General features: G+C 46.1%; 1 protein-coding gene across 1 annotated transcript; it reads left to right on the top strand.

The window, feature by feature from the left end:
- Nucleotides 1-83: 83 nt before the first annotated feature.
- Nucleotides 84-27953, top strand: ANXA4 (annexin A4). Its single transcript, XM_084804222.1, has 13 exons — nt 84-167; nt 12123-12179; nt 13265-13343; nt 15837-15931; nt 17471-17584; nt 18789-18879; nt 19709-19788; nt 20740-20796; nt 21373-21466; nt 22513-22608; nt 23519-23577; nt 25735-25857; nt 26146-27953. The coding sequence occupies exons 2-13, from the start codon at nt 12177-12179 to the stop codon at nt 26203-26205; spliced, it is 951 nt and encodes a 316-aa protein (XP_084660348.1). The 5' UTR covers nt 84-167; nt 12123-12176; the 3' UTR covers nt 26206-27953.
- The last annotated feature ends 35 nt before the right edge of the window (nt 27954-27988 follow it).

The following is a 27988-nucleotide window of genomic DNA, read 5'->3' on the forward strand; positions in this document are numbered from 1 at the left end:
TTCTGCGCCGCTCGGCGGGGCCCCGGCGGCAGCGCCCTCCTCCCGCAGCTCCGCGCCCGCGGCGCCGCCTCGCCCCGCCTCGCAGGGCGGTCCTGGCGCGCCTGGGCGAGGGGCAGCGGCGCGCGGCTGATCCTCGGCTTCCTCGGCGGCGCGGACGCAGCGGGCAGGTGAGGGCGCGCGGGAGGGCGGGACAGGGCTCCCCTGCTCGGGGTGCAGGCGACGCGCCCGGCCGGCCGGCCGGCCGCGCGGAGCTCCGCGGAAGGGCTGCCCCCTCCGGCCGCTCCGGGTCAGCGCTCGCCAAAGTTTCTAGGGGCCCCCTCAGGGCGGCTCCCGGCAGCCCTCGCCTCTCCCGCCGGGCGCCGGGCGGCCTGCCTGCCTCTGCGGGGCGGCCGGGGCGGGCTGCAGCCTCGGCGGGCGCGCTTGCTCAAGGCGTGCCGTCTCGGTGCCGGGCTGCTGCCCCGCCACTGTGCGCCATGGAGGCGCGTCGACGCCAGCCGGGGCTTCTGCGCCAGCGCGGGCAGGGCAGGGCCCGCGCCTGGCAGGCGGAGCCGGGCTTGCCTCGAGCTGCCTGGCGGGCAGAACGGGAAGGCTCGCCCTTCGCCCCCGGAGTGAGAGCGCTTCTGCTCTACCCGAGCGGGAGCTCACCGAACTCCGCATGCCTCTTGCGTAGCTTGGGAGTGCGGCTTGACCCTACGCCAGGGGGAGGCCACCTAGTGCCACCCAGCTGTTCTGAATGGCAGCTCCCATCATCCCTGACCATTGGCCATGCTGGTTGGAGCTTATGAGAGTTGTAGTCCGAAGCATTTGAAAGCACCAGGTTGCCTCCTGCAGCTGTTCCTGGAGCAGTGGCCAGGGGTGTGTTCGCACAGCTCGGTGCGCCAGCCGTGACCTTTCCTGAGTTGGTCTCCCGTAGTTACACCATGCTTAGACTGCTGCAGTGTGCTCTCTATTAGGCTACCCCGGACAAGTGTCTGGAAACTTTAGTTGGTGTAGAATGCAGCCGCTAGGCTGCTAACCGGTGCACGGTATCAGGAGTATATGACACCCGTCTTGATGACCTGCACTGGTTCCCAGTCTGCTCAATTCAAGGTGTTGGTTTCAACTTTTAAAGCCCCAGGGGCACAATCCTATGCATGTTTAGACAGAAAAACGTCCTACAACACCCATGCTGGCTGGGGAATCCTGAGGGTTGTAGGATGTTTTTCTGTCTAAACATGCATAGGATTGTGCCCTAAATGGCTTAGGAACAGACAGCCTTGCTATCAACCTGCCCAAGTATGAAGGTCTGCAGGAGAGGCCCTTTTGAGGACACCGGTACCTGCAGAGGTCTGTTTGTCAGGCACAAAGGGATTCCTCCTGTTTCGCTCCCGAACTATGGCATGCACTCCCTCAAGAACCACCATTGGCCACCATACTCTTGGCTTTTAGAAAGGGTATGAAGACACCTTTATAATTTATCCTTTTAAATTATATAGTTTAAATTCTAAAGTTTTTAAAATGTTTTACCGCTTTTGATCTTGTTTTATTGTTTTAAGGTTTATTATTTTAAATTGTTGTGGACTGCCTTGATGACTTTTTAGCAAATAAAACAGTATATAACTGTTAATAATAAATAAAATGAGTAAATTTCCCTCACTACTGATACCCCCCTCATTGCCATACACCTGAGGAGCGAGGTTATCGTGGAGGGGGTCTTTTCAGTGGTAGTGCCCAACAGCTGGCACAGTCGCACAGGGAACTACTGGGGCCTTTCAGCTGCCTTCTTTTAGATGTGCAGTTAAGAAAATTTTATTTCAACAGGCTTGTTAGGTCTGTATTATTAACCATGATTTAAAAAAAAAAATGCTGCTGTGATTTTGGGCTTGATATGTGCTGTTGTAGTTTGTTTAGTATTGCATTTGTTGTAAAATGTGCTTATTCTCATTGTGTTCGTTGTGCTATGCTTTAAAAAAACTTCATTGCAAGCTGCCTTACATACTTTGTAGAAAGCTGGGATATAAATTGATACACAACAATCATAAGAACTAGGAATCCTGCTTCCTCCTTGATACAGTTACCATGGGGAGGGTGGTCTGTTTGGCACAGAAGCATATTCTCCAGTGGTCCTATTCAGCTGGGGCAGACCACATTTTCTAGGACCAGTCCAAGGTAAAGAACGGTCTCTGTTTGGCCTTTGAGGGGAATTGCAGGGATGCCTTTTTTTAAAAGTTCTGAATGTTTTAGCTTCTTACCCCAGTCTCTAGGGACTAAATCTGATTAGGAGGCAGATGCATTGTGACTGTTGTGGTCATGGACACACGAAGCCTGTGTGTAGTTTCTAATCAACACATCTCACCGAATGTGTTGACTTGAAGCTATTCTGTAGTGTACGAGCAGTTCCATTGTGAGAGTGTGCATTCTCTTAAACATCCTTCAGCTCATTAAAAAGGAAACACTGTTAAGATGCACTGACTAGCACATCTTGCCTCGTGAGCGGGTGCACAGCAGTGTGTTGCAGAGCACAAGAATCCGGCGTGTGGAGAAGAGCCTTCAGCAACATGTCAGCATTGAGAGGGTGGCCATCATGTGCCTGGGACTGGCTACTGGGGTGAGACTAAGGGTCAAGCTGTATTATTCACACTTAAAAAAAAAAAAAAGTGTGCTACCCTCCCCCCATCAGGCAGGGTTCCAAAGTTACCCGAAATGCACTTTATATTGCAGAATTTACACAGAAGTAGATCTGCAGTATAGTTCTCCCACAGCATTGTTGAGTACTGTCGCCTGTACAGTGTCCACAAATTTCAGCCTCTTCCCACTTACTGTTTTCTTTCTGCAAACAAAAACATACCTGGGGCATAAAATATCCCAAGGACCCATTGATTTTGCCATCAGAGTGTCTTCATGGTCCAACACAAGCAACGTACAAGGGTGTAAAAATATCCCATGGGTTTTTCCAAAGAAAGCTAGTCTAGGAAAGCCGCCTTAAGCATTCTGGGTGTCAGTAGGTTGGCACATGCCATGAGATTTCACTGGGGGAACATTTACCTCACCAGAGACAGATTTCTTATGGATTTAGAAAAGCACCCCACATGACCACAAACACTAGATTTTAGTAATAACATTTTGCCTAAGGTTTTACCTTGGTGTTTTATGATACTTTTCTAGTATTTCTAATATTTTAAAACACACTTCCTCTGACATTACAGACACATTTGAGCTTGTGGGCCATTTTGCCACCCCAGGATACATTGCAAAATGGCTTCGGGGAGGAGAATGACCCCAAAACACATTTGTGTATATTTTTAGGGTGGTTAGATGAGGGTGGTCACTTTTATTTTTTGGCCGGGGGGGGGGGGAAGGAGCCACAGAACCCTGATCCAGATTGGAGTCTTGCAATAGTTTCCTATGGAAAATCACCCCTTCCCTGGTTGCTCTCTGCTCCAGAGGTGCTGTTTACAGTAAATAGAAATTTGGGCGGCAAATAACAGCTGGATTAAAACCAGTGTGGGGCTGGTGCGTTGGGACTTTGAAGCTGGCTTGGAGCCCTGCAGCTGCTTTTTCCTTGAAACAAGAGTGGCCATTTTAAGTATGATTTTTTTTAAAGGTATGAATAATATAATGTTTAGTTTGGCCTTATGTGTCCCTGTTTTCATTTGCAAAAAGCTGGAGGAGATGTAGATGCCAGCCCTACCCATATGTGGGAGATTTGGAAAAGGGTTTGATCTGCTGTGCCTCAACATTTCCCTTCCCTCAACATTTCTCCCTATTGATTTCTGGCCTGAGTTGGTCATATCAAACCTGGTAAAATTAATTCTGAAACAGCTCCAACAATGGCAGTTTTCAGGGTAATGTAGTGAAATAAAGCAAAACAAATGGGCAGTTTCCTGCCTCAAGGAGCTTACAGTCGAAATGTTGACAGTAGAGAAAACAGACGGAGTGAGGGAGAAGAAAATGTACCAAAGGATGACAGTAAACAAATGTATTAGCACATACATAGGACAGGGGATGATAATAGTGCAATCCTAAACAAGTGTGCTCAGAAGTAAGTCCCATTGAGTTCAATGAAACTTAGTCCCACTGAAGGTGCAATCCTATGCACATTTAGATAGAAAGGGGGCCTGCAACTCCAAGCATGTCCCAGCTGGCATGATGTGCTTCGATTTGCACCCTTAAGCATATCACTATCAGCATTGAGGGATGTCTCTATGCACTACCGATCTAGGAATGTCTGTGCTTTGCTACCCATTTTAGTTTACGTTTCCCCTTCATCAGACTTGGGCTTCCTGCCTTTGTCCTTTCTTTCTGCTTCAGTAATCGTGCACATATGTATGCACAATTTGGGGATGGGGGGTTAGATTAAAAAGACAGCAGCAAAACCTGGCACCTCTCTGGCTACACCCCTCTGCATGCCATCTTTTGATGTGGTTTTTCTCTAGCCTGGATCCAGTATCAGAAATGGGCCTGGCTAGGGAAAAACTGGGGTGTGGGGAGGTGAGGGGGTATGCTTTATCCCTGACCCCCCCCCATTCTTTTAGTCTAAGAAATAATCCCTCTCCACCCTTGATGTATAGCCAAATCAACACATGTAGTTAATAAACAAGCACATGTAGTTAATAAACAAGCACATGTCTAGTTTTGCCCCAAGACCTCTGCTCCATTCCAGCAACTGGTTGTCTCCTGGGCACCCTGGATTCTTGGGCGTTAGTTTAATTATTCCAACTGGTGCAGCAAACAAAAACCAGTTGGGCCAGTCCAGCAGCTTCTGTTCCCATGTAAGATCCAGGAGGTGAGGATGGTTTTTCCTAAGCTGTTCTATCCTGTACTTTACAAATTGTCTGGGCTAAGTGGCCTGCTTCTCTCTGGCTTTCTCTGTATCTCTTCCTTAGCCATGGTTGTGTGTATTCCATGCTAAAAACTATGTGACAAGACAAGCTGCTTTCTCTGATCTTTTGCATGTAAACTATGCAAATTAAACAAATGTGCTTGATTCCCTAGGACAGCAGTTCTTATTATTTTGCATAATTTATTTTGTGCCTGGAAATTGTAAGAGGGAGCCAGACAGGGAATTGCTTTCTCGCTGCAAATCTTTTTCAGCAGCTTCTGAGATTTCACCAGGCTTTGCACACACAGATCTTACGACCATAAGGGCAAGAGAGAATTCTGCAGCCAATGCCACATTCTGTGGCTTTTCTGCACTCATGCAGATTGGCAGCATATATGCCATGGTCCCAATCTCTAAGACCCTTTACAGAGGATTTTTTACTTGTGCATTAAATGGCTCAGTTGTTCATTGGTTAGGATCTTTCCTCCAGTTAGTGGCTTTGTTGCGCATTTGTCACATAAGAAGAAGCATTGCACCAGAATGTTTAAAGAATAGAGCGCTCCAGATTATTTATTTATTTATTTGTTGCATTTATATCCTGCCTTTTTTCCGCCTTAAGGAACCCAAGGCAGCATACATTATCCTCCTCCTCTCCATTTTATCCTCACAACAACAGCCCTGTGAGGTGGGTTGGGCTGAGAGTCTGTGACTGGCCGAAAGTCACCCAATGAGCTTCCATGGCTGAGTGGGGACTAGAACCCCGATCTCCCAGCTCCTTAGCCCAGCCCTCTAGCCACTACACCACACTGGCTCAAGCACTTTAGTCAAGCATGTGCTGCTGTAGAAAGTAAAAAGCTGTCTGCTTTACTTAAGATTTGGAAACATTTTTTCCAGCCCTACCCCAGCATTGGTAGCCAGTATCTTTCCACTGAGCCAGATATGGGGCAAGGCAACGCAAACCAGGTTTTGTTCCACTCTTAAGTGCGGTTTTGCAATGGAAAGTCCTCCAAAGCACAGAGGATCTGCATGACTGGGCAGCTTAACAAGCACATCCAGAACTAGGATACAGAGCATGGAGACCTTCAGGAAGGAGAGTCCATTTGAGAAGCCTTAAAGAATGGAACAGGCAGCAGTGTCTATGATTAACTGGGGATTGTTTTGGTTGTGTTTTGAGCCTTTTGTCTTGTGGAGAACAGGGTCACCCCCTGCCCCCAGCTAAGCTGCCCTTTGCATAGGGAAGCAACTCTCTGGGAGCTGGCCCTGAGGGTAAGTTCACTTTCTGCTTCATCACATACTGTTTCAGTGAAAGGAAAGGTTCCCAGATAGGAGCCTCAAGTGTGCCTTAGGAGCCTCAAGCGTGCCTTGAAGAAAATAAGGGACCGTGGCTGGGTGCCTCTTCCACTGTGCAGTCCTCAGAGCTGGAGGGGGGCATGTAACATTGATCCCTTCCCTCCACTTCTGCCAGCCTATGGGCAGCAATCTGGCCTGAGGGAATAAGGGATCCGTCATGCAAGTCACATTTCAGCTGGAAATCCCAGAAGCATCTCCCTCACCCAGGAAGCAGTCCCCTGACTAGCTGGGCCATGAGGGGGATGAGGCAGCAGGAGATCACATTATCTGGGCTTCCCTACTATTGCACAGAGGATGCCTGTCCATTATTCTTGGAGCTGATTGAACAACAAAACAGATGAGTGTGAAATGTGCCTCCAAATTTAATCCAGAAAAACAGTGTGCTCTGGATAATAAAATCTGGAGGATCCCTGAAGTAAAAAGGAGAGCTCATCGCTTGTGGCAACATATAAATGCTATGCAGTGTGTCAGCAAGAGAGATTCCTAAACGCTTGCTAGAGCTGTGGGCCTGCGTCTACCTACCTGTGTCATTTTGGATTATTTTGGGGTCCTTCCCTCATTGCCTTGCTAACAAATAATTTTCTTACTGCCTCTGTTGGAAAGGTTTGTCTTTGGATGGGATCTGAGCTGGCTGAGTCCCCAGGAAAGAGGTCTTCGTGTGTGTGTGTGTGTGTGTGTGTGTGTGTGTGAGAGAGAGAGAGAGAGAGAGAGAGATGGTTCACTGGGAAAATCACCTCTGTATGCAATGGCAGTGAAAAATCCATGTTAGGAGTTCTAGGAAAGGGGATGAGTATAAAGTGACCAGTGCAATAATGCCATGATAATATACCTGTTTGGCTCGTACTTGTGGAGTGCTGTGTACAGTTCTGGAGCAGGGGCAGAAAAGTACAAGATAGGCAAAGGGTGGGAGCACCCTATCTGGGGAACAATGAACAGCTACCTGCTCCTGAGTTGCGTTAGCCATGGCTGTCAGGATCCCCTTTGCCCCTACTGAGAACTCCAAAAGCCAAATCAAACACTGACAGGAGGCTTCAGTTCCATGGCTTTAATCCACTTACTCTAATGGGTTATACAGATGCAAATTGCTAGTGACTCAGACTATAAAGGAAAAGCCTTCAATGAGATCAAAGGGAAAGGCCACCATTTGGGAAAAGGCAACAAACTATCCTAACTTAAGGGGTGGGAGGGGAAGATCTCCTTCTCTCCTGTGACACCTCTAGATGCAGCTGTTGATGCCAAGCCAGTCTGGCAGACCGCCTAAGCTCTGCCCCTGCCATCTCCCTCTTGTCGGAGGGGAAGATCTCCTCTCCTGTGACACCTCTAGACGCAGCTGTTGACACCAAGCCAATCTGGCAGACCGCCTAAGCTCTGCCCCTGCCATCTCCCTCATGTCTCTGCATCTGTGCCTGGTGTCTAGGAGTTCAGGTTGTCCTTCCCCCACCTCTCCTTATTTGCTGTCTAACACAGGGACGTGTGAAGGGGGCCCCCTCCGTCCAGCTGTGCCTCTGAAGCCTGGGAAAGTTCCTCCCCCACATTTTGCAGCTCTTCCTCAGAATCTGAACTGCTCTGCCACTCTTTGTGCTCAGAGGCAACCCTGACAATACCAAAGGCCGCTGAAATGGATCTCTGCAGAGGATGTGGCTGCAATTCTAGGCATGCCTAGTTGGGAGGAAGCGGCCCTGGCCCTGGCGGTGGGGAGCATCCCACCCAGGCATGGGATCTGGCAACACGCGGGAGTCTTCCATTTAGACATTAGGGAGCAGGCGTGGCGAAAAGGAGGGGCCCCTCCAGATATTGGCAGATGGTGGCTTCCATCCACTTCAGCCAGCATAGTCAGCGGTGAGGGACGACGGGAGTTATGGGGCAGCAACATCTGAAGGGCGACAAGCTCCCCATCCCCATGGCAGAGGTTTATGAAAGTAAAATTGTGAATGGCATGCGGAGATCCCCCCCCCCTTCTCATAATACTAGACACCGGCTTTATTTAGTTTTTAAATATACCCTGCCTTTCTGCCAAAAATCTAATTCAGTGGTTGAAGTCACACAGTGAAGTTAGTCCAGGAGGATGGCCAAAAGGAAGCACTTCTTCACCCAACATATAATAGACTTATGGAACTCACTGCCACATGGGCTTCTCTCTGGCCAGGTAACCCTGCTGACCATTTTATGTGGTGATGGCCTCCAGCTTATATGGTTTTTAAAAGGATTAGATAAGTCTGTCAAAGACAACTAGCTGTGCTAGCTGAATGGAACCTCCATGTAAGCGACTGCTGTAAATCTGAAAAAGTGGGAAGTAGAGATTTGACTGAATAAAGCTTGTCATTCTTGCAGCCAGCCAACGGAAACCAGCCATTCAAGGAAAATTGCTGATCTTGTTTTTTCCAAGTGAGAGGAAGAGAGGAAGCAGGGGCAGAACAGCAAGCAAGTGTTCAGTGTTATGTTTTTCATCGCTCTGTGTGGTGCCGTTGCAAAGCCCATGCAAAATAGATGGAAAGGATACCGAAGGGTGATGCTGCTGCGGCTAGAATTGATTTGGATTATTTGAATAAGCTGCAAGGCAGAGAAACCAAATTATTACATTCACATCTGAACATAAACAGAGCCATACAGGATCAGACCAAAGGCCTATCCAGGCCAGCTTTCTGTTTACAACATGGCCATCCAGATGCCCAGAAGCAGGACAGGAGCTCAATAGCCCCCTCCCACTAATGTTCCCCAGCAGTATCCAGGGGCTGCTGGTACTGGAGGTAACATAGAGCCATCAGCTGCTTTATTGTCCATGAATTAGTCTAGTCCCCTTTTAAAGCCATCCAAATTGGTGGCCATCACTACATCTTTCTTGGTGGCCGTTCCTCATAGGGGAGTTGCTCCAGTCCCTTGATCATTTTGGTTGCCCTTCACCTTTCCCAGCTCTACAATTTAACAGAACACACTGGTGAGGAGAACTGAATCCTTTCTCCCCACCTTCCTATCTTCTGTTGCCTTTTGTTCTTTCCTAAGGCCAGCTCTGACACCCAGAGGACAGGAATAAAAGTAATAGATGTGATTGAGCCCAGGGAAGTGGGGTTGGGGTTCTGTTCCCCTCACTTATGTGTACAGTGTTTTGGCAAAACATAGATAAGCAGACCTTTTAGACATGAATCAAGTTCTCTCTTGTAAATTTCTTGTAAATCCTGGTTGTAAATTCAGTTCAAGACTATGATGTGTGTGGTGTGATAATGAAATCACTTGATTTTTTTAAAAATACAAATGTTTATACAGCAACCAGTAGTGAAAGTTCGGTGGGCAGTTTAAGGTAAAAATGAAAACCATAAGAAGGAATAAGGCACAAATAAAACAGATTAAAAGCAGCAACAGCACAAAGCCAAAGTAAATCCAGCAACAGCAAATAACATTAGTACAAAAGATCTAAAAAGCACTACAAGATTTTGGGTTTGAAAGGCCTGGGAAAAGGGGGCGTTCCTGGGGAGGGGATTTCAGAAGTGCTGTTAGCACACTTCCTGCGTGTAAATTCGGCCCTATTTAACCTCAGAACCGGCACCAAATGGGTCCAAAGCACCCCGGTGGGCAACCAAGCTGATCCCAACAGACAAACATCACTACAGACAAAATTGTAAATTGAAATCTGTTTAAGGCTTCATTTCAGAAAAATACAAACTATAAAGAAAGTGGCATGGTGGTTATATGAGCGTTAGAAACTCTCTCTACAATTACAGGGGGAAAGAATGGGAAAAAAATAGAAGATTAATTAAAATAACTGCAATTGCCAAAGCTGGTATTGTGAATTGGGCTAATAAGATAACAGCTTGAGCTTCTAATGTTGTTATGACTCCTCCTTCCAACTTTCTCCTGTTTACTACTTGCAGTTTAAAGCTAAACTAAAACTAAACTACGTGTTAACCCTCCTGTCACTTCCTCCTGCTTCTTACTTGAATATAAAAGTTATGCTAAAGCATTACTAAGTTCCTCTAGGCATATGAAGAATAGGGGTAGGAGTTAGAGTGAAAGGAAAACCCAAGACCTAGAAATAATTCCAAATGTCAACTCTGAAGATGGCATTCCAAATCATATCCACAGAAACAACCTCTAAGTCTCAAGCTCAGAAATCACCCTAAGTCCCAATCCCAGAAATAATTCTAAGTTCTACTTTCAGAAAATATTCTAAGTTCTAAAGTCAAAGAGTCTAAAGGGGTCCATAGTTACCCAAATCCTTGGGTCTGGTGGCAAAGCAACAGCAGCAGGAACAAGAGTGGCAAGGAGCTCTCATTACCTGGGCTTTTATACACTTGCTCTGGTCAAAGGTGGGGCCCAAGGAGCAATGAGACAACCATCTTCCAATCAAAATGGGGTGCACGTGGTTAGAGCATTCGCTCACCAATCAGAAGTAAGGTGTCTCATCTATCTCCCACAATTTCATGTGTTTGGGGAACTCATCTGGCACCATTACAAATAGGTTACTTTGAAATGTCCCAAAACATGGCCCAAAGTCTGCCATCCAGGCATGTTATCTTGATTGATGCATTTCTCCCTGGTACATCCTCTTTGAACTCCCGGTCATCTTTGGCCATTTTTGGTCATATCTGCCTGAACCCCTCCTCCCAGTTGTTGCTCATGCTCAGGACTACAGCTTCCCCGCCCAACTAGCGTCAGGTAAGGACATTCTCTTATCAGCAGGTGTATACCATGAGATGTCAAAACAGTACTTTTCCTCCTCTTTGTGGGCATCTGAGCCTGCTCAGTTCTTCTATTCATCTCATTTAGAAACTGTGCCAGCACATCATTGCCTTGAACAAGCTCTGTGAAGCCACTTGTAAAAGACAGCAGCATTTCCCCCCCTCTCTTCAAAGACAGTCTTGTAAATGTTAGAGTCTCAGTTAGTGAAATAATATCAGTTAGCATAGAATCAAACTTCAAGGTCTTCTTGCCCAGGGGTCAAAAGTCTAGAATATAAAACTCGTTAACAAGTCTGGGATCTTTTAGGGGCTCTTCTTGTAGGCCTCCCCAAAGCCCTTACTTCCAGATCAATTTAGCCATCTTTACTGTTTGTTAACCCTTTTAGTACCAGATTAACACTATGTGCCATCCAGCCTCCCGCCTCCCCCCCCCCAGTGCCCTGGCTAAACAGCTGAAATTGGCCAGCTAGCCACAAATGCAGGGCGGCCGGAGCACAGAGGAGAAGATCTCCGTGCCCACCATGCAATGGATAGTCGACCACCTCTGAGTTCAGATGACTATCCCCATAGGATTGTGACTCTTCTGGAGAGCCCACATGTACATCTGGGCAGGAGAAGGATGTGGGATGTGGAGTGTGTGTGCGTGTGTGTATACTGCAATGCCTTTGGAGGCATTGTTTTCCTTGAAAACCTGTTCAAGGCAGGTTTTCTGTTGATCTGCAGAATCTCTGGTTGTTGTTGTTGTTCAGTCGTGTCCGACTCTTCGTGACCCCATGGACCATAGCATGCCAGGCCTTCCTGTCCTGCACTCTCTCCCGGAGCGTGCTCAAGTCCATGTTCATCGCATCGGTGATGCTATCTAGCCGTCTCATCCTCTGCCGTCCCCTTCTCCTTTTGCCTTCAGTCTTTCCCAGCATCAGGGTCTTTTCCAGAGAGTTTTCTGGAAAATAAATGACATTCAGCTGTTAGCAGACTGTACCAAATTGCCCTGTGTACTCTTTAAAATCTTAGAACTGTGTTTTGCTATTTTTAGTTGTTTGGTTTTTTGCTGCTCAAATCAGTAGGACATGTGCTCTGCGGGAGAATGTAACTCCTTGGGGTAAGGGTGTTCATAGGTGTTTACTTCCTTTGCCCCTAAAGCATCCAGGACTGTTCAGTATTTGGGAGGTATCTTGGGACTTGATGTAACAATTACTTCCTTTTAATAGGTGCATAGTGTTTGAAATTTGTTAAATATTATTTAACAAAATATTTGTTAAATATTATCTCAAGTGATTCCCTTCTTCCTTTTATTGCAGAGAACCATTTGCTTGAGGGATTTGATATTAGAACACTGGAGAGATTCCATTGCCATGGTGAGTGGTTTGCTTGGCTGGGCAGGCGCCATGTTGTGCCTGGTATGCCCAGAGACTAATAAACAGGCTCAGTGTTCTGTGATGTTGACTCAAGGGGAAATAAAACAGCAAGAGGAGTTCCTCATATCAGGCAAGTGTTATCTGAGATTGCTGGGGGAGGAACTGATCTTGTTTCAACAGAGCTGACACTTGGGGGCAGAAAGGTCAGTGGTGAGAGCAAAAAAAGAAACAGTTCCTGGTGCTAGCTTGCCTTCTAACGCATAGCAGAATTTTTCTGTAATGGCTTTAGTATGAAAAATGGAGCCTAACCTCCTTTGCTTCCTCCAGTACTTTCTCCCCTGGTGTTGCCATTGCAAAATAAGAGCCTTCATTGTGTAAAAAAACAACAACCCAGGGTACTTTCGAAGCTCCCTTATCCCAAGTTAGGTGATGGGTCCATGGAGGCCAGTGTTGTGTCTTTCGACCAGCAGTGGCTCTCTTAGGATTTCAATCAGGGGTCATTCCCAGCAATGCTACCTGGGATCTTTCTTTAACTGGGGGCTGAACCTAGGACTTTCTGAGTGGAAAGTGTGTGCTCTAGCACTGAGCTACAGGTATCCCCAAACCCAGTGGAACAGGGTCGCTCAAAGGTAATGGACATCACAGCCACTACCGCAGATATTCAGCAAAAATCTAGTTTGCTTGGCAGCAACAAAACTAGCTGAGTGCTGAACCTTTCAGACACACAAGTTCCACCAGATAACCGCTGTTTTGGAACTTCATGGATAATCATTTACGTTCCGGTGGTCAGGTGCGAGGACTTCCTCAAAGTCTAAGTAAGTTTAAACTTGTCCCCTTAGCTGTGCTTTCTTGCTGCTATGGCTTTTGAGCAATTCCTTGCTTACAAGCCCAGTTGGATACCCCTGTGTTCTGGGACCATACATCTTGTTCATGCACAAGAACAGGCTTCCCCAGCCTGGCTGGGGGATGTTGAGAGCTGTAGCCCGACATGTCTGGAGGGTGCTGGGTTGCGGAAGGGTGCGCTAGGAGTTCTGGTGTCATCATGTTTGTTACAGCATTTGGCAGCTGATATTTTATGGCTTTAGGCAGGAACCATTAAGGGAGCCTCCAACTTCAGTGCTGAGGCAGATGCCCAGAAACTCCGCAAGGCCATGAAGGGACTGGGTAAGTCATCTTTCTCTCCCATGTAGTGCTAATTCGGCCTCCGTGGTCCTGCGTGCTCTCCGTCAATGACTGGAGTTTTAACATTTCTGCTGTAAGCTGCTGTGGCTTCGAACAGGGCGGGCCATTAGCTCTGTGCCAAAGGCCCACTGGAACATTGTGAGCTTCCTTACTTTGCATGTGTTTATATGTGAAAGGAATTACCTATGTGCTCAGACGTATTATTATTATTTTATTTATTAAATTTATTAATCGCCCATCTGGTCGGTCACCCAGCCACCCTGGGCAATGTACAGCATATAATAAAACAGTTTAAATTAATAAAATTTGACAATAAAAACATTTTCTAAAATACCCTAGCCCACCCCAATTGCCTGCCTGAAGAACCACGTTTTTAATGCACGGCGGAAGCTCATTAAAGAGGGGGCATGGCGGAGTTCCCTAGGGGGGGAGTTCCACAGAGTGGGGAGTGGCATCCGTAGCGGATGCCACAAACTGAACATATGAAGCCTCCTCGTTCTCAGTCAGATCAATGGTCCATCCAGCGTGGTCTGTCTCCTCTGACTGGCAGGGGCAGTCCAGGGTCTTGGGCAGAGGTCTTCCCCATTGCCCGTCACCCAGTTTTTTTAGCCGGCGGTGCTTACATTTTTGCATGCAAAGCTTGTGCTCTGCTACTGAGCTATGATTCCTCCCACTCACCTCTGTGAATAAGCGTGGTGGTGGCAAGACAGGATTTGCCCTCCAGTCAACACCCTGCCGCAGTCCCATCAGCTGCCCCCTGTTTGCATCATAGTGGGCTTCAAGCAGAACTTAGGAGCAGTCATGGCACGCTGCACAAAACCGGCAACTTACAAGTGAGCCATGCTGTGCCCTATAGGGGACAGTTCTACTGTTTAGATTTGCTCGGTTGAAGGCGTCTGTAGCATATGCCTGTGTGTTTGTGTGTGTTTGCATTTAATGCATTAATATGTGCGTTTGCATTGTTAAATGTGACCCAGGTAAGATAGGGTTAATAGAGAGTTCGGGAGGGAGGGAGTGAAAGGTGTGAGGGCCTTGTGTGTGTGTGAGGTTATAAGAGGAATGAAGTGACACTTAGAAGTCAGATGGGGCCTTAGGGACTGAAGAAGCTTCATCTAGTTAGTCAGGTGGTTGGTGTATGGGATTTTAGAAAGGGTAGAGTAGGTAGGGGAGTTAGGACCAAACAGTAATGAATAATAATCACACATAACTCTTTGTGTAACAAATACATCTTTTTTTTTTTTTTAATACAGACTTCCCGGTGTGAATTAAATTGTTATGCTTCCATTATTAAATCTCTTGCCTTGTTACTTCTCCTGTAGTGGTCTGGGAGAACCAATTGAGCATATTGAGTTTCTCTGGAACCCAGAGAGAGTAAAAAGGCTGAAGCTTGGGTGTCAGTGGGAACAAGTGATCCAGGTGAAAGCAGGCATTTCCTGGGAGGTTAGCGTCTCAGTTTCAGAGGTGAAGTCTAGGGAAAAGGTGGAAGCCAGGCAGGAACATCACAGTGTCCTTTAAAACAAAACTGCACTCAGGCTTGTGCCTGTATTTATTAAGGACTAGAAACTTGCTTATTCATAGGCCGATAAAAGCAAAATGAGATTTAATTACTATCATTATCCTATCAGGAAACACACAAGGCCTTTAGACTGGATGTAGGGCAGCACAAATGAGAACTGATGTAGAAAATTAGGAGTTCAAAAGAACCAAATGCTATAATCTGGGAGTAACACATCTGATCTGTTTTCCCACTGGAAGAGACCAGAACTGGCTTCCTAAGGTTGCAGTCCTGTGCGTGTTTAGATTTAAAAAAAAGTCCAACCACTCCTAGCATTCCCCAGCTAGCCATGCTGGCTGGGGAATGCTGAGAGTTACAGGATTTTTTTCTGTCTAAACGTGCATAGGATTGCATCCTAAATGGCTTTTACAACTACACATGGTCCTCCGGTAGGTCATGCACATCCCCCTATATCAGGTAGCTAGCTTATATATTGACCCATACTCCCTCCACTTTTGTTAGAGTACACACTGGGTTGGTTTGCGCAAACAGCCCACTGTGGGCTGCAGCGTGTGTAGGTGGCCAATTTGAATATTTAAGCCGTTAACAGCAGCTTGTTGTGTCATCCAAACCCAGCAGGGGTGGGTTGCGTGAGGGTTAAACAACCCTAACATATCACATGGCTTGTTTAACCCTCACTCAACCCACTCCTGCCAGGTTCAGACAACACAACAAGCTGCACTTGCGGCTTAAATATTCAAAAGCCTCCCGGCATGTGCTGCAACACACCATGGCTGCAGTGATCACGCAAACCAGGTCGCTGGCTGGGGGATGCTGGGAGTTGTGCTGAAATACAACTGGAGGGTGCCAGGTTGGGAAAAGTTGGGATATTCATCCTTCTAAAGGCCTCCCCGCCCCCGCCTCCCCTCTTGCCACCTAAATTTCAAACAACGTCATTGCTTTTCTTCTTTTTGGACCAGGCACGGATGAAGATGCCATCATTGAGGTCGTGGTTAACAGGAATTTGGCCCAGCGGCAGGAAATTAAGATGATATACAAATCCACAATTGGCCGGGTAGGTGGCACTGAAAGCTGCGTTTCCTTGAAGAGGCCCGTTTCAGCTGATTGCGTCTTCTTCCTCTGTGTTTGGGTTCTCTGTTCTCCAGTTTAAAAACACTCTTGGCAAGTCGTTTTTGTTGCCTGTCGGCCTACAGCATTTCAGCTGCCCAGATAGCATCTTCGTGTCGAGGTCTGAAGAGCGGCTTGCCTGGGAGGAATAGCTCCGCCAGCTGTCAGCATGTGTTCAGCTGCAGGGCTTCCAGCGTCATGGGCTGGTTTTAACACGGTGCACAGCTTGGACCTTCCCCCATAACAGACAGGAAAGGGGAGTGGGAAATGTTTAGCCAGGTTAGGCTGCAAGGGAGTGACTAGCCCAAAGCCACCCAGTGTGCTCCATGGCCATAGGCAGAGCACATACTTTGCATGGAGAAGCTCCCAGGTTCGGTCCCGGGTATCTCCAGGGAAGACCTCTGTCTGGAGTCCTGCAGAGCTGCTGCCAGTCAGGGCAGACCTGGGGTCTCCAATGTGGTGCTCATGGCAGTAATGCTCCTGCGGGCACCTGCCTGGCTACCTGCCCCTCCTGATTTTTAATTTTATTTTTGTGAGATTTAAGGAAAATAGTATCTTTAACTGGGAGGCTGGGCATGTTGCAAAGCCAAGCCCTGGTTTCCAGCACCATCTTTATTTCCAAGAATGCCTCTGGGCACCACATGGAGCTCTTGAGAAGCCTCATAAGGCCACACATGACTAGCACAGTTGTATGCGGGCAACAGGCTAGTAAAAACGTTTGAGACCTTTTAATATGGGGGGACTTGTTTGTAAGGATGGATCTCATGTTGGATAGCAGAGCATCTCACTGGACATCTCTGGCCTGCTTCTGGCACATCACTCAGCTGCAGATTCAGTTGCCCATCTGGAAAATGGAACCAACCTAAACCTCAAAGGTTGTTGTGAGGCCAAATGAATCGAAGGATTGTGAAGCACATTGCAAATGGTGGGTACGGTATGCCAGGATTATTATGTGACAATAGCAAAGGCGGCCCCAGGGGCTTTCAAGGTAATAAAGAACCACCCGCTTGCGACTGTGCTTGTAACTGTGCCAATCCAGCACTAGTAGGCAAAGGGATGTACCTTGATGATGATTTGCTTATTTGAATTCTCCAAAACATCAGAATGTATAGGCCCTAGAATGGAGATGTTAGTGACTGCCAGAAGCACAAATTTTACCTGGACGTGAAACTTCTTCGTTTGTGAAGCCAGATTTCCTATATCTGTAAAATTCTCTGGAGTATAATACAATTCTCTTTTGTCTTGTTTGGCTAATGACAAGCTACTGTTTAAAAGAATTAATGGGTAGCGTGACTGGGTATTCTTTCTCCACTTTACAGTGTTTCTATTAAGCCAAGTAGAGGAGTGTCAAAACTCTTGCTGCCTTTGGTTTCTGATGGCTCATCTTTGGGGCAGATGTGACTAAGAGCCCATTCTCTGAATCGCCTCTGTGTATGATGGTTCATGTGATGTGATGTTCTTATCTAAATCATGTCTTTCCCAACAGGATTTGATTAATGACTTGAAATCTGAGTTGAGTGGAAAGTTTGAGAAGGTTATTATTGGACTGATGACCCCCATCACACTCTATGATGTGGAGGAACTGAAAAGAGCCCTAAAGGTTTGCAAAAGCTTTAACAGAACCCCATGGACTACCAGTGAACTCCGTATAATAAACTTCCATCTTACAGCATTCTCATAGGGAGTGGTATGGTATGTAACCGGATTATGCAACCATCTTGCATCTTGCTGGCCAGTTTCAGGTTTCCAAAGTAAGTTTGACTAGGGTGGCATAGGGTTAGGGTGCCTTCCAGATGCTTTGGTCTTCAAGCCCCATCAGACCCTGCCAGCATGCCCCATGGTCAGGAATGCGGAGCGTTGTCGTGCAAAACATCTGGAGGGCTCCAGGTTGGGGGAGTCTGCCATGGGGGGAGGGAGAATGACAGAAATGGAATAGAAAACCCAGAGGGGCAGCCATGTGAGTCTGCTTTGCAGCAAAAACAAGCACTTTAAAGACGAACAAACTTATTATGGCTTGAGCTTTCATGGACTAGAGTCCATGTCAGAAGATGCAGAGTCTGGGAGCTGGGCTGGAAGATAGACATGTTACAAGAAGTTCAGAGTGCTGTCTTGGACACTGAAGCCTGGCACATTGCCTCGGAGGGCCCTTCCGCAGTCCTCCTCCTGGAGTCTGCCTGCTTACAAGTCCTTCTCTGCATTTGGGAGGCATGCTCAGTTCTGCACCATAAAACTGCCACCTGCATTTGTATAGAGTGGTAGGGTGTTGCAACCGACACTCTTCCCATGACCTGGGTTCGATCCCAGCGGAAGCCGAGTCCCAGGTAGCTTGCTCAGGCCGACTCAGCCTTCCATCCTTCCGAGGTCGGTAAAATGAGCACCCAGCTTGCTGGGGGAAAGGTAGTCACGACTGGGGAAGGCAATGGCAAACCACCCCACTACAGTCTGCCATGAAAACGCCAGCGCAAGCAGCGTCCCTCTAGGGGTCAGCAATGACTCAGTGCTTGCACAGGAGGAACCTTTCCTTTCTAATGGTATGCAGATCCACCACAAACTTGCTCTGCCTTAAAGGATATAAATGTGCTGAGCAGCTGAGGATAGCTAGCACAGCAAGTTTATTCTGAGCAGAATGTGTATTACTGCATTCCCAACTGTTCTGAGGTCTGTGGGCTTCCTTTCTCCATCTTGCTGTTCGCGTGAGTTTTCTTAACAAAGAAGGTTAGGGGAGTTGCCTGAAAGTCCTGCCTGTTTGGGGATCAGATCATTTGCACTCTCTTTGGTAATGCTTCCCTCTCTGTATTACTTAGGGGGCTGGCACAGACGAGGGCTGCCTGATAGAAATCTTGGCTTCTCGTACCAACGAGGAGATCCGTCGGATTAATGAAACCTACAGGCACCGTGAGTATTGAGAGGTGCTTCTGGGCTGACTTGGGTGTTTTTTTTGCCGTGTGTTTGTTTTGTGATTCCTTTTGTGTATCCCCTGATTTCCCCCCACCCTCCCATCCACTTCAGTGGGTTTTGTGCAGAAAAACTTTGCAGCGGATCCTGCCCAGATCTATCTGCCTTCCTTTAACAGCATCCAGAATTCACTGCCTGAGGTAGCTTCCTTGTGGCAGGGTTAGGGATGCACTGATTTTGTTAAATTCGCTTTGTCTGTGTTTCACAGATTGTCAGGCACCTTTCATTCCATCATCTGCTTATTGACAGAACTGGATTTTTTTTTTACCAGAATTTCATTCTACTTGCAATAATTTGCATTAGTGCTAATGCACAGTTATACAAACATGCTAATTAGTTAAAGTGCATTAGCGCTGACTTGGAAAAAGCCGGTCAGCTGAAGAATACCCAAGCTGGATTAATAGAAATCCAAACTCATGTAAATCCATTGCAGATTTCTCCAACATCCCTAGATCATAGAATCATAGAATAGTAGGGTTGGAAGGGGCCTACAGGGCCATCGAGTCCAACTCCCTGCTCAATGCTTGGCTTTATGTATGTAATATGTCTGTATGTAATTTCTCAAGGTGTTAAATGAGCTACTTGGTAAAGAACTTCAGTTGTTGTTGTTCAGTCGTTCAGTCGTGTCCGACTCTTCGTGACCCCATGGACCATAGCACGCCAGGCCTTCCTGTCCTGCCCTCTCTCCCGGAGCGTGCTCAAGTTCATAAAGAACTTCAGTACACTTCTTAAAAATAATAATAGCTGTATGTCTGGGCTTTCTTGACAGAGTATGGAACTAACCTTGAGGAAGATGTTATCTCAGACACCTCCTCCGTGTTCCGGAGGGTCCTGGTATCCCTATCAACTGTAAGTAATTGAGATGTTTGCCATGCCTCAGACAGCCCTCTATATAATGTCTGTCTTCCCCAGTACCTCTTCCAACTTAACTGACATACAACACACACACTGACTGGACTCCCTTCCTCCAGTCCTGCTTCTGTAATGGTGTTAGACTTTTAAAACCTAGGATTTTCAGAACGGTAGGGCCAAAGCACACATTACTTTCAAGTTTAATAACATATATCAAATATATACTAAACTTTATATTAAACTTCTACTCTGGAGTAAGTGCAGCGGCCCTGATCCAGATCAGGTTGCAAATGTGGTCCTGATCTTTAAAGGCTGTGGTTTTTAAAGGGTACTGAGCAAGGCAGCTCTAAGGCTAGGTGTGAGCTCCCTTGTCTTACATAGTATGCACCCTCCTTGTATAAGACTGAGGAAACCTGACTGCTTGATTTCAGTGGAGATTTTCTTTCTTTTTTCAAACCCCCAACAAAGGGGTGCGTGTGGAATTTCAGGGCAAAAATGAGGCGAGCTTAAATCCCTCTTCTCGGAGTGCCACAGTCCCTATCTGAATTGGGTCTGCATGCACTCATACTGAAGTAAATAAGCCACATTTGGCTCTGAGTGTCCAATAAATACAAAATAAGAGATTTCTTTCAACTGAATGTCCATAGTGCGAGGTTGGTATTTCAGCACGCCCTGGAAAAACATCAGTCTTGAGTACAAAGGGATCTGTACTCAAAAATGTTTCTTTTCCTGCATCCCCCAATTGATAGGCCTATACTCCTAACAAGATGGTGGTGGATATCCAAGGTCTTTTCCCCCCATATTTGTGGGGCTTGCCTACACTTACCTACTTCTCTCTGCTAGCTCCCTCCTCTTTACTCCCCATCCTGCTAGTGACTCCTCAAGTATATTTGTTGGTCTTACTGATATGAATTAGGCCGAATCTAACACATGCCTCCCCATTACCAGGGCAACAGAGATGAGAGCCACCATGTCGATGAGGGCCTGGTCCGGCAAGATGCCCAGGTCTGTAGCTCTTTGTGCCGTGTAAATGGATGCTGCTCTGTGCTCCAGAAAAAAACTTTCCGGGAGGAGAGAGCAGCACCTTGTATTATAGCCACCTCTTGTAGAAGAGTCGGTTTTGCTAGGCCAAGGCTGTTTCTCCATCTGCTGTGATTTAAACGATGTGTGACTTAACTCTAGCTTCCTATCTACTGGATCCTATGTATATTAACTTGGCAGTAGGCTCCACTCTGGGCTGGTTTGGATCCAATGGTTAGGGATATGAGAGCCCATGCAGTATAGTGGGTAAAGTGGTGGACGGTGGAGCCCTGGGTGGAAGTTCCCAGGTGGCCATGAAGCTCATGGGTGAGTTTGAGCCAGTTAGCGTAACCTACCTCACAGGGTTGTTGTGAGGATAAAATGGAGAGGGGATCATGTATGATCCGTCCTTCCCTAGCATCAGCCAAGCTCTTTTTCGACTCTCAGATCTGAGCCTCAGGCTCATACACTCCCTGCTCCACTTCCTGCCCCGACTTTCTCGTCCTTCTGTCCTGATCTTTTCAAAACTAATGCCTTATTATCTGTACCCTTTATTTTTAGTGCCTATATGAAGCAGGGGAGAAAAGATGGGGGACAGATGAGGCCCAGTTCATGACTATCCTGTGTACAAGAAGCAGAAATCACCTATTAAGGGGTAAGGAACATGGTGGATGATTCTTGTAATATGATGCTCTTTTGGGTATCTGGGATGCCATAAGAATGAATGCAGAGGAAGGGTCCTTTCTCCAACTCCATACATATACTGAGACACAGAATTCCAGGTTTATCTTTACTATGTTGGCATGTAGGAAATTTCCTCCCTAAACTTGAGAACTTAACATACCCAATGAGAATTGCAGCGTTCGGGATGTTTCTAGTCCAACCCAAGGCAAGCTAGAGCGATTCCCAAGGGATTGACCTGCCCTGACAGATGCACTTCCTGTTCCCTGTGGGGGCCGGTGCCAACATAATTTATTTCTCTCGTGGAGGAATGCACATGAGAAGCTCTGCCATATGGAAAAATTCATACAGTTTGTATTCTGCCATATCTTCTGCTGTTCACGTCTGTGGAGTGAGAGAAAAACTTGCATTGAACTTGCCCTCTGAATCACCAGGGAGGAGATCACCATCTTCCAAATCAATGTGTGTTTTTTTGTCCACCAGTTCTTGCAATAATAGTTGGATTTCATGACCAATTTATTGAACTTGTTCTGCTGTCACCTGAGCCTGTTGGTGCTTGTCCTACTTTCTGTGGCTTTTTACCTCCTCTTCCTTTTTAACTACCTCCCACATATATGACAACTGCCATTCCCTCCCATGTTTTCTTGCGCAAAACATTTCCAGAGTGTGTTTTTTCTCAGCCTTTCCTCAGATCATACATTTGAAAATCCTTAGAGCTGTAAAGAACGTTAAGTCTGCACGTATTCTTAAACATGGCAAGCCTACTTGCATGTATTTTGAGAACCCCACATCTGTTCCATCCAACTTGCTATCATTATGCTGAAATCTGCACTTTTCTAACTGAAAAACAGATTCATATGTTAGGAACATGGAAATTGTCCCAGTGATCTCAGCAGCCTCTCTTGCCTAAGTAACAAAAGAGAGGGTAATCTTAAGTATCAGAGTGTCTAGATTTGACAAACTGTGGCACCTTTTAACTGTTCATGTAGGTTGCTAGTAAAATCCTTTTCTCCTTCACAGTGTTTGATGAATACAAGAATATTAGTAATAAGGACATTACAGAGAGCATTAAATCTGAGATGTCAGGAGATCTTGAGGATGCCTTGCTAGCAATAGGTGAGTCTCTTACTGAACTGTAGAAATGTACCCTCTGTTACTGATCTTGCCTGACAAGCTTAAGAGCTACAGAAGTGCTTTGCAGTTGTCATCTTGACTCGGCATACCTTTATCATGCCCTTCTTTCAAGGACTTCAGTAAAGTGCATATGGGGATTATCCGGTTTTATCGTCCCAACATTATGAGGTAGGTTAGGCTAAGAGATTGGCAAGGGTCACCCAGTGAGCTTCATGGTTTATGCCCAGGATATTTGACGTGCAGTCTCCGTGCATGTGAGCCAGCCCCACTCGTTAAGATCTGGACAGGAGATCTTCCCCACATCATGGTGGTGGAGGCAGTCAGTTGGGACGTAGGAGACTGCCTCTTGTTTGGCCACACAATCTGTGGCACTCCCTGTCGTGGGATGTTCATTTGGGGCCCCTCTCTCTTGACCTTCTGTTGTCTGCAGAAGACACATTTATTCTGTCAAACTCTTGGCCTGGTTGAAGCGGTTATGGACTGATCTGTGCAAGATGGCTTTGTATCTGTCTTGGTGTTGTTTTCTTCTTCTGTTTTATTGATTTTATGCATTTCTTTTGTAATATAATTTTTATAAGATGCCCTACGCATTATGAGGGTGGGGTACAAATCATAACAATAAATTCATGGCTGAGCAGGGATTTGAACCCCAACCAAGTCTGACCCTTTAGCCTTCTGGATAACAGCTGCTGTTGGTCCAAAGATGTGTGGAGGTAAAGGACTTCTGTACTAGAAACTTCCGCGTGGCCAAGCACAATCTACATAGAATACTTTTGTTTGAACAGTGCAGTCTCTGTTGTTTGCATGAGAGATTATATCCCTTGATCGTGAATTGAAACGGTCAAAGCTGTCAGCTCTGGCTTTGCTAACGCTGCTTCCTTTGTTTTCTCAGTAAAATGCATGAGAAGTAAGACTGGCTACTTTGCAGAAAGGCTGTACAAATCCATGAAGGTAAAAAAAAGAAAAGAAAAAATGTGAACTTGTCTGCAATCTTCTTTAAAAATGCAAGAAACAGATTTTTATGTATGAATCAAACTATATCCCATTTGGTTCCAGCATTCTGCTCTTAGAATTCCTAAATTATGCCTACATTCTCTTGGGGAGATAAATTTTAAGTATTCCCCTCAGAATGTTTTATTCAAATCAAATGTTCATATTTACAATAGAATCTGGTAAACTTTAGGCATTTACAACACTGGTTCATGCAGAACATGGGTGATTAGAGCTTGCAGTGGGAGATGGTATGTATATAAAGACGGTACGTATATATAAAGAGGCCCAGAACATGGGAAAGGATAAGTACTTCTCCTGTAGGAAGACTATATATACAGCCCTTCTCCGCAATGCCTATCCAACATCACTTCTAGTTTCTGTGAATTAAGCCAAAATTATTTTCGGTTTCAAACATCTTCTGGCCGCATGATGGCTAAAACATTGTTTAGAAAAACAGAGAGAACCAAAATCCCCAAGATTTCACGAGAACACACCAAATCCTGAAACAAAAAAAGAAGACAGTTGCACGAGTGCATAAGTTCCTGAAACACTTTGAGAACTTCTCTTTATCCAGGGACTTTCTTGCAATTTCAAACTGCCTGGGACAACTTCTCTTTCAGCTCACTGGAGCAGAAGAAGCATATCAAGAACGTACACACTTGTGCAGGCATCTTCTTTGTTGTTGTTATGGTTTCTGGTCTTTTCTACAGTTGGTTTCTCTCTTGTGTGTAGCCACCAAACCCTGTATTAGAAGATGGACAGCCTTTAGACCCTGGTGGGGCAACCCACGGTCTGTGGGTGGCCCCTCATCCCACACCATTTGCCTCTCGAGCAGTGGCAGCAGCAAAGCAACTGTAATGGTAGCCTAAAGGGGTTAGTTTTAACTTTAAAGCCTTGGTTTAAAGCTAAATATGGACTTTTTAGGCCAGTGTAGTGGTTTACCACCTATTGTTTTGCTGCTGCCATCCCAGGGGCAAACGTGGTGGTAGGCTGTGGCCCTGAGGAGGTTCTAGGGAATTGGAATTTAACCCCTGGAGCCCCCCAGAGTCCCCCCCCCCCGCTTTAGACCTTCCCTAGCTCTTGTCTTTCATTTCAAACTCTTTTCTGTCTTGATTAACTGACTCCTCCGTTGTTGCTTCAAAACCAGCTTTAAGCAACACCCAAAGGGACAAAAGTCTTCCTTGGATATGCTGGTAATTCTGTTCTTCTATTATCACCGCAAACTCAACATGTGCTGAATGAATTTAAAGATGCTAATTTTATCCTCAACGTGCGGGAGCTTGTCCAGCGCATTGACATACTATCATGCAGTACCTAAACAGAACCCCCTTACGCAGGAGGCCATGCCCGTGCCAGTTTTTATGGCACACTTAATCTCATCATCACTAACGCAGCTGTCACTTTGGAAATCATGAACATGATCTTGGAAGGTTTGCCGGGCAAAGGAAGATGATACTGAGGAATTAATTGGACTCCCTGCAGTTCTGGTCCCTTTTATCCCTGTGATTTTAGTGCCAAACATACCAAATTGCACCACCTTAAAACTAATGGCTAACCTTCAATAATTTCCATGGATTGGAAACCACTACCACCCCCACAAATGTGCATTTGAAATGCTGTAAAAGGGAAAAAAATCCACCCCCATACAACTCTTTTATCACAAGAACACAACACAAAACACAAGAAGCTTCCTTATTCCGAGTTATCTACCTTAGCATTGTCTGCAGTGAGTTGTGGTGGCTTTCCAGACTTTCAGATAGGAGCTTTCCCATGCCTTACCTGAACATGCCGGGGATGGCATTGGGACCTTCTGTGTGCAATATGCATGCTCTGCCACTGACTTACATCCCTTCCCCAGTGTGGTTGAACCGCATGAAAGGGCAAATTTGACATGTGACCTTAAACATGCATCTGTGCTACAATCCTTACATTGGTTTCTTGCCACTTGGCTCTCACAGTTGTCCCCCCACATTACTCTAGGAATCGTCATTTGGTAGGCACTGAGACTTCTGCTAGCAAGAATCTTCTCCCCTTCCCAGCCTCCACCCAATAACTAAAATGCTCAAGATTTCATCTCAGTCTTTTGTTTTCTTTCCCCTGTCCTTCCCCACCCAGGGTTTAGGGACAGATGATGACACACTCATTCGAGTGATGGTGTCCCGCTGCGAGATTGACATGATAGATATTAAGGCGGAGTTCAAGCGGATGTACGGAAAATCCCTCTATTCCTTCATTAAGGTGAGATTGCAGTCTTTTATTTTGGTTCTCTTGTGGCACTTCCAACACAATTGCACACGTGACCTCAGGCCTAAGTGGATAAAACAAGCTGGTTCTGCTGCAGCTCTTATTCATGACGGGGGCAGGGGCTTGTGGTGAATTCCCTGCAGGAGTGTGCCCAAAGAATTCAGAGGTCCAAACTGTTGTGGGCAGCCTTAAGTGGTGTTCTAGCAATACAAAAGCAGGATATAAACAACCCTCTTACTAAATGAATGCAAAGTGTAACCGTGGTTTGTATTTTTCTTTCAGGATGACACCTCAGGAGACTACAGGAAAGTTCTGCTCCAGCTGTGTGGCGGGGAAGACTAACAGCCAAGGGGCTTCTGGCCTTGCTCTACCTCCAGGCAGTGCTTCTCAGGTCTCAAGCGGTCATAGTGATGCTTTCATTGATGTGCTGGTTTTGCATCCTGCTAACACTGATTTTGCCTGCTAGAGTATATATATTCAAATAGGCTTGGCAAGGATTTCTCCCTGCTTGGTAGGAGGTGCCTAATATGCTATATAGGATGAATGATAGAAATCCTTTTTTTTTTTTGCATCCCAGCTTCAGTCTGTGCTGCAGAAAGCTGTCTTGTCACAAACGGAACAGTTTGTTCTTCTGCAGATCCTTTTGCCCATAATTGGTTTGTTACACCTTTGAGTCTTGCTGAGATTGCATGGAAGGGCCCTCTGATACCAATGGCACCCTTGTACAAAGCCCAGAAAAGCTACATCTTGAAGGATCTGCAACATGTTCATCACTTTGCATCCTTTCGAATACTAAAACTTTATGGATGAGCAGTGATAGATTTAACCCTTGACCTTAATGCAACTGGTCTGAATCCCCCATATACAGTCCCTACACCCCACATGAAGAAAACTTACTCTATGGGGATGAGAACAATACACTTAACTGAGGATGGGGTCCTATATTGCACACACAGCTGGGAATAAGTCCCATGGAAAACAGAGCATTTACTTCTGACTTGACATATATGGGCTGCTGCATGCATCCCAGCCTAGTCATCAGTTCCAATAGTGGGCTGGTGGTAGTACCCATTTATGTATAACAGCTCATAGTGATTCCAGAAATTCTCCCTTTTCTAAAATAAGCAAAGCCAGTTCCTGCTGGACTCTTAGAAACATAAAGGTAGTTGTGGTACCTTAAATTTATTCTGGCATAAATTTTCAGGAACTATATAGCCCACTTCATCAGCTTGAGAGGGGGTTTTAGGGAGGGGACTCATTCATCCTAGAAGCCTCTGCCTTCATGGCAGATTCTCTCCTTTAGGAATTATGCATATTACATGCTTTCTTTCAGTGATCCCCCCCCCCCCCCCCGAGCAAAGAGTTTTAGCCTCTCGGGTGGAGCGTGGAGTACACACACAAACATGTATATCCAGCATGAAACAGCTTGAATGGGATTAGGTTGTGTGTTTGAGAACTTAAGGTCCTGTATGTGGGTTGGGGAATTCACAAGTTGTAAATGGCTTCACTTGTATATATGGAGTTGCAAACTGACACCGTTCTGTGCCTTTCCTATAACTTGCCAGAAGTTGCTTTGTTAACAAGTGACCTGGGTGACCTCTGACTGGGTCTCCTTTTTAAAAAAAATGGTACTGATCTAAATTGCCCTCTAATGCTGCTATTGGCCATCACAAGGGAAACAGCCTAGATACAGAAGCTGCCCCCCCCCCCCCCCGTGCCAATAAGATGAAACACAGAGAAACCTCCTTTTTTCCCTCAAACAAAGGTCAGGTAGCGCTAGTGCAGATGTCCTGCCATCATGGGTAGTTTAGACTTAAGTTTCAATATTCATGCAACTGAATTTGGGAGGATCCAACATTTTTTAAACCAGCACACCTTCAGTGGCCACCAAAATGTCTACTTAAGTAGGACACTTTTTCTATCAGTACGCATATTCAGCAGTCAATCACTGTAAAGCCCTTACAAAAATCTGGTATGTAACCTGGTACAACAGGTAAACAAATGCTTATTCCTCACTGGAATGTAAAATGATATCATGCTGCTTGCTTTTCAATAAACCAAAGGTCGAGTGCTTTGTGTCTAAGTGGTACAAACAGCCTCCTTCCATAACTGATTAGTACAAGGG

This window comes from Heloderma suspectum, chromosome 6, assembly GCF_057233095.1.
Source record: "Heloderma suspectum isolate Gila_16-S chromosome 6, 16-S_ref, whole genome shotgun sequence".
Lineage (NCBI taxonomy): Eukaryota > Metazoa > Chordata > Lepidosauria > Squamata > Helodermatidae > Heloderma > Heloderma suspectum.

Coding starts and splice junctions, on each gene's coding strand:
- ANXA4 (XM_084804222.1), top strand. Junction 19,789..20,739: donor TCCTGGTATCCCTATCAACT/GTAAGTAATTGA, acceptor CCCCATTACCAG/GGCAACAGAGATGAGAGCCA. Junction 22,609..23,518: donor GGATGCCTTGCTAGCAATAG/GTGAGTCTCTTA, acceptor TTGTTTTCTCAG/TAAAATGCATGAGAAGTAAG.